Raw genomic sequence first — 7,363 nt, forward strand, 5'->3', positions numbered from 1 at the left:
TTGTTGTTCACATATTTGAATCCCACCATTGCTTTCATGATATGCATCTTCATAACATAATCTAACCATATTACTGGTTCTCTCTCTCTCTCTCTCTCTCTCTCTCTCTCTCTCTCTCTCTCTCTCTCTCTCTCTTAACAATCCAAGACTAAAATATCCAAGATATTAATCCTAAACAAGTGAAGTCTCCTTTGAACTGACACCTCTGACTTCATAGATACATCCAGTAGTTTTCTTGGCAGCAATACAGCAGTAATTTACCAGCTCTGAAACAATATTTTCAACTCCTCAGGCTAACATACAATCCTAAAATTCCCCAAGGATTTCCCATCCAAGTACAAACCAGGCCTGGTCTGCTTAGCTTCCCATGCCTGACAAGATGGAGCCAGGTATTTCCATTTCTAAGATTTAATAGAATTCATAATATTAAGGTGACCAATCGTCCTCCTTTAGGGAGGACAGTCCCTCTTTTGTACTCATTTAAATAATAATTAATAGGCATGTAAGCATAATTACAATATAAAATGTTATTGTTACAAATGTTTTTTATTATGCATTTATCGTATTATAGTGTATTCTGTATTGTTGCAATGAATAAAATGTTTTATTTACGATATTTTTTTCTTCAATTTATTTGTGTCCTCTTTCTCATTGTAAAAAAGTTGGTCACCTTAATAATACCCTCCATTTCCAATTAGTATTCTTCGTTGTGGTTTACAGAAAATGGTAAATTAGACAGAGGCAATTAAAACTGAAATGGCTCAATAAAATGCCATGGACTGTTCTGTACAACCAAGTTACCTCAGTGTCACTTCACCACCAATCACCAGTCAGTGACTTCCACAGCCATTTTATCCTGCATGGCAGAAGGAAAGGTTTTCTCACTGGTATAGGAGGGATAGGCTGAATATTTTTTATTTTTCCTTAAGGGTTCACTAAAGAAACTGTGCATCTTTTTTTAAGGCCAAATTTAAGAAAAAGTGAAATTGACAAGAGTTTTCCCGTTTTTTCCTTCTTACAGGCTAAGTGAGAGGATTAAGAGTAAAATTCTGATTTTTTTAAAAAATAAGTTGACTAATGAAATAAGTCCACTAATGGTGGAACTGTCTTCTTTTTTCACCAGGAAAAACTGACAAGAGTTCTAGTAGGTTCCTCTTCCAGTCCAAGTCATAGAAATAATGGAAAAACATTTTTTTACTAGTCCATTGGTAGAGGCATTGGATGGGAAAGTGTCAATTACGAAGTTTTTCGGGGGAAGGCAGCACATACATACACAAAAGTTCTATCAGTGATAGTCACATATCCTCTAACACTCATTTGTGGAAAGACTAGTGATTACCTAGGCTGGTAAATACTGACCCTGGAGGACTTGCTCATCAAGATGCCTGAATGATTCCAGCTTGGGGAAGTTAAATGACTGCAACACAGCATGATTTCTGAAGAGCATAATGGGAATTGTGAATCAGAATAGCCAACATTTAAAAAGTTCTATTGCTTTAGTGGAGCTTTACAGAAGAATCCTGTACTTATCAAATGCAAAGCAAATTAGAGAACCAGGTAGAGCCTTAACTGGGCAACCACCAGATAGATGTTAGAACTGGAATTCTCAGAATTTCCAATCTTCAGGATCAATTTTAAGAATTTTGGAAATTTTACATCTATAGACCCATAGTGAAGGTAGAAGGCCCATTCATAAGAACTTTAGTAGTGGTGGAGATTAAATAAAAGGAGGAGAAAGAAGAAAGAATGAAAAGTAATTTTCAGTTACCTGGATTAATTTAGGCCAGCATGATACTTATTCATCTTGGAATGTCCCTTAGATCCACTGAAGCATTGGCAGTAAATTAATCGGTTTACTTCAAACAATCAGTATGAAGCCTGACAAAAATTAGAAATGCTTCGTACTGAGTGAGGACTTGAAAGAGGAAAGAAGAGCATGGAATTTTTGAGCATAGGCCTCAGACCACCAATGACTGTGATCTTTCGATTTCCCTCATTTCTTTCTCAAAAGCATTAACCATTGTCATCTACATATCTTGAATGACTCGCTGACCCAACTCCTGCTTAATCATTAACTTGTTTTTCATTTAATTTGATCATCATATAGGGGATGATTTTTCACCCCACAGCTGAAGAAAAATGTGAGTTGATCCCTACATATATATCACAAACAACTATTATTCAGAAGCCAGAATTTTGTGCTACATCCATAGCCCTCTCAAGTTCAAAAATCTGCCAGTGTACGTCAACATCAACACACAATTTCTCAATCTTTCCAATCCAAGGACCCTCCAAGTGAGTTGGGTTGCAATTTCTATTATCACCAGCCCACATAAGATTCTGGATACATCACTAACTCCTCCTCCTCCTCTTCCTCCTCCTCCTTGTACTACTATTACTAAAAACCAACTTGAAAGAGAGGTATTTCAGCAATGACTTTTTCTGTTTATAATTACTTGTTCAAATTTTGATTCTGCCAGAATTTGCTTGGCTGTCTCATGTCCCATTTGGAACATAAAATAACAACTCTCATGTGTCTTACTTGGCTGCCATATGTACTTGGAGTCTTGAGGCACAATACGTAGAATAATAACTGGGACCCGCGATAAATTGCTCCTACTTTATAACAAATCCAGCAACTAGCCATGCCCTTCTTCAGCATGCTCTGTTCCATTCAATGCACTTCTTCTTAAGAAAAATATTCTGTGATCAGCACAAATATTTATTCACCCCTGGGCTGTTCTGCTTGCAGAAACCTCTCGTATTCACGTGGATACTATTGAATCTATACAAAAAAGAACATGCACTACTATCATTATTAGGGTTGATAACTAATATACATTACTAGTATTGTGGCCCAAATAGGAAATCCACGGTTTTGTCAAGAAATTCTAAGCTTATTGATCTCTAGAACTGATTTCCCATGTCTCTAGGCTTCAGTGGAGAATTTTGGATGACCACAATGATCTGAGATGGTATTTGAAGGTGCTATTTGTGCCTGATGGTTGGAAAAAATGTTCTTATATCATCCACAAGTCCTGCTTGCCCCATGCAAAGATGCTGACTAACTGATGGCCCAGGATAGGAACACCTAATGTCCTTGATCTGACCCTTGCTCACTGGGAGGCTAGCTTCCTTCTTCTTTCAAATCAAAAGTATTTTCTAACTTCTGTCAGCATACGCAGTGCAGTATAGAGTGTTTGTGACAGTTCATTTCATTGTAGGTAATGCCCCCACTACTGTTGACTAGTGTATGCCCTTACAGATCTGCTTCAAGGAATGTTCCCACCTCCATCCTGATTGTGCTTCACTTTGTGAGACATCTCAGGCCTGAGGAGGACTCCATCTACAATTGGAAACACCAGTATTTTGAGCACAACAGTCTGCTCTGGTAAAACACCAGCCCACTACCGAAATGATGGTGCTATGAGTGGCCAATTGGATAGCTGCTTTAACCTGCTTGTCCCTGTTTATCCCCCGACAGAGAAAATTCAAGGTAGCTGCAGTAAGGCAGAACTATTTTGCCTGCTCTAACACCTTTTTGCACACTCTATGGGATACTTCTAGGTGCAAGTGCTACAGCCCCTCACTGCCATATATAGGTTTGAGACATTTGGGATCCTAAATGAAATTGACAAATGTTCTACCAGTTTCCCCTTCTACTCCAGGGGACAAAAGATGGTAAAAGCTTCTATAGGTTTTCTGCAAGATTGGTAAATGTGAACAATGGGGAGCTTCATCCCACATCACTCCTCTGACCCACCAACCTATCAGCTGGGCTGGTTTTTGATATAGGGTTATCAGTCTTGCAGAACATTAATTGACATGGGACCAAGTTATCTGAGGAACCATCTCATCCCAGAAGAGGTTGAGGAATTTCAGCTGGTGGGGTATAGGAGAAGAACCTTTTCTGCTGTGGCCCCCACCCTTGGGAACTTGGCTGCTAGAAGTGAAATCCACCCCCACCCTCTTGGATATCTTGAAGGGTCTCCAAACTTGGCTGGGCCAATTGGATGGGGGTCCAATGGGGGAACTTTACAATGGAGGTTTCTGATAAGGGTAAGAGAAATCTCACTTCTGTATTGTTCATGTATTTAGCTACCGTGTTTGATCTAATTCTTGTTGAACTTAATTTTTTTATATTCATTCATTTATTCATTCAGTTTCTATGGTCAACCACCTCTGTCAACAACTGTACATGGAACTGACCTTGAAGAAGATTTGGCAGCTACAATTGGTCCAGAATGCAGCACCATGAGTATTTATGCCCATGTGACACCACTACTTTATCATCTATACTGACTCCCAGTAGGCTTCTGAGACAGTGCAAGATGCTGTTTGCAGGATCTACCTTCTCCCTAGGCTATCTGCCTGCCCCATGTGCTCCAATTGGGTGTATAGTGGCCCCCATCTTATGAAATGATCTTCTTCCTGACCTTCAGTTGACTCTGACCATTCTGGGCTTTAAAAGGCCCTGGCTCTTTCCTGGGTCTTTGGATCATACTATGTTGCTATTCCAATTGGATGATGGTGCATTGGCTCACCATTATATTACTTTATATTTTCAGTATAAAGTAAAGTACTTTATACTTTAAGCACTCATGCTTTATTGAAGCTGGGCAGCCATACATGTTTTAAATAAATATATAAAATTCAAAACATTTGAATAATGGAACATTTTATGTGAATATAGAATTGCAAGTCGATCACTAAACATGATAAAAGCAGTATATGAGAGAAGTAAAAACATGCACAGGATTGTACTGTATTAAATGCATTGTGGGTGTTTCAACATTGACTACGGAGTATGACAGGGAAAGGTAATGTCCCTTTAGTTTTTGGGATGCATTTAGGAATGTCAGTCTTTGTGTTTGTGTACTTTTATAAAAAGGCAATGCTGTGCTCCTGGCCAAGAATCCAAATGATCTGCAGAGAATGTCAGATTCTATGATGTAATGAGAAGCATGGAGCTGAAAGAATTTTTTCCCCTTCTAGTGTGGAATATAATTCAGAGACCAAATCATTTCCAGTATAATTTCCAGTCTTTGCAGAATATTCTGTTTGACCATTTAATGCAGGGGTCCCCAACCCCCGGGCTGTGGTCCACTATTGGGCTGTGGCCCGTTTGGAACCGGGCCATGCAAGCAGCTGGCCGGCACATGGGCGGGCACGCAGCTCGACTTGCACAAGCGGCGGGCTGGTTCCCCTCTTCCCCCCCCCCCACTGGGCCACCAAGCTGTACAGGTTGGGGACCACTGATTTAACGTTTTCTCTGCCACAATTATTGGTAACCTCTAAAAGTGGCGACATACTATCACACTTTATTTTTTTTAAAAAAAAACGGAAGCTTTTATTGAATATATTCCACTGAGAAAAGCAGTCAAACATGAAACTTCATCAAGATACCCAATATACAATAAAATGTTTTAGTCAGTAGTATTTGGGGGGAATTTTCAACATTATTATAGCACAGTAGCCATGACCATTCTTTCTTAATCTTTAAATATATTCTGTACATTCCAATACACTTTCAGAGTCCTCCACTGTTGAAGTATTAAAAGGAGGAAAGAAACAGAGTGAGCAACGTGTCTGAGACAAACACCAAGGCAATAAATACTGCAACATTATCTGTAATATTTTTCGCTGGAGTCGATTCAAACAAAACATTTGAGAGGAATCTCTTTTAAAAAATCATTTCTAAATGAAGATATACGCACGAGAGCAGCAACCATGCATATAAACAGAGCCCTGCTTAATTTGGTTGCAACGTTTTCTCACTGCTGAAGAACATCGCTGCTATTTTAAACAGGCTGCTTCTTCTGCTCTGGGCCTGGCTGTAGCGAAACCAGAACTCCCGTTGAGTACAAGTCGCTCCCTGGGGTACACATTCCCCCCTCCTTTAGAAAAACCCTACATAATTTAAAAAGTGCAGCTGTGCCAAACCCTGTCTTTGCAGGCAGCCTGAAGAGCAGGGATCTGTAAAAAGGTATTTGGCCATCAGAGTGCGGCATGCTGTTTTCACACCGCTGGAAAAGAGTAGGCCCTCCACATAATAAAGGCAAGATCAACCACGAGTATAACAGAGTCCACGTTCTGGAGTCCCGCTCCTCGAATATTTAAAGAAAGGTGTATTATAACAACCCAAATAGCCCCCTGTGCTCCTCCCCCCCAATTATTCCTTTTCAAGCAATCCTTTTTCGGCAGGTGCAGGAAGATGTGGGTGCAAGTTGCCCTGCTTAGTTGTAACTATATCCTGAAGGTTACAATAAATGATCTGCAGTCACCGAAACAAGAATATCATTCTACTGCCTTCCTGAACTCTTTGTAAGGATCCGCCGCATGGAGTCTGTACTTCTGCAGAAGGGCCTGGGCTTCTTGATTGTCTTGCAAAGGGTTTTCGCCATAGTTTGCTTTAAGCCAATCTCGGAACTGGAAAGAGTGAAGCACAAGAGACAATTCAGAAAGGTTTAAAGGAAGCCGGGTAAGGACAATGTACACATTAAATTTCAAGAGACAACACTCGAGTTAGTCCAATTATGTAGGTAAATGTTAATAAGACAAGTCATATAAAAAGCAATACAATGCACATAGGAGACAATATATCGGTTGCACTGCAGAAGGTCTCACCCCATAAGAAGTTAAAGGGATGCGAGTCAGGCAGTAGGTCTTTTTAGTAGTAGCCCCCGTGCTATGAACATGGTCCCAACCCAACCAGGTTTATCCCGACCCAACCAGAATGTTTATCATTCTGTGGACCTGGGATGGCTGTTGATGATTTTCAATTATTGTATCATACTGTACTGGCTTTGGCAAGTTTAATTTGTTCTTTGATTGTTTTTATTCCTTGTTGAATAAAATACCCAGAGTCCTAATGGTAGGGGTGGCTTACAAACACTGCAAACAGTCAGGTTACAGATTTTCCAATTTTGCTGTAAATCTCCCCCAAACAAAAATACATATACTGGACATCAAACCAGTCAAGAACTCAACCAGATGGTTATTTTTAAGGAAGAAGTGTAAGATTATATAATAATTTGGTAATAAATGTGGCTATGATTCTGATGACTATAGAATGGTTTCAGGATTTTTAATTTTTCGTGTAATGTTTACATTTAGATAAGATATTTAGGGATATTTAGTAAGAAGAACCATAGACAGAAACAGATATTTACCGTATTTATCGGCGTATAACGCGCACAGGCGTATAACACGCACCTTCATTTTAAGAGGGAAATTTCAAGAAAAAAAAAGCGCCGGCTCGAGAGCGAAAGCAAAAGGGGAGGGGGAGTGGGGCTTCGTTCACACGTGGATCCCCATGCTCGTATTTATTTACCGTATTATGCCCCGGCTGGCGGCGGCGGCA

The 7,363-nt window shown here is 39.9% G+C and overlaps 1 protein-coding gene across 1 annotated transcript in view; it reads right to left on the reverse strand.

Annotated features, from left to right (window-relative positions):
* Nucleotides 1–6,049: 6,049 nt before the first annotated feature.
* The window catches only part of DUSP22 (dual specificity phosphatase 22), a 34,544-nt gene continuing 33,230 nt past the window's right edge, over nt 6,050–7,363 (reverse strand). Inside the window, exon 7 of the mRNA XM_015813432.2 lies at nt 6,050–6,429. Coding sequence (XP_015668918.2) covers nt 6,298–6,429 — 132 coding nt within the window. The 3' untranslated portion in view covers nt 6,050–6,297. The remainder of the gene's footprint in view (nt 6,430–7,363) is intronic.

This window comes from Protobothrops mucrosquamatus, unplaced genomic scaffold (assembly GCF_001527695.2).
Source record: "Protobothrops mucrosquamatus isolate PMUCROS unplaced genomic scaffold, P.Mucros_1.0 scaffold_6, whole genome shotgun sequence".
Classification (NCBI taxonomy): Eukaryota; Metazoa; Chordata; class Lepidosauria; order Squamata; family Viperidae; genus Protobothrops; species Protobothrops mucrosquamatus.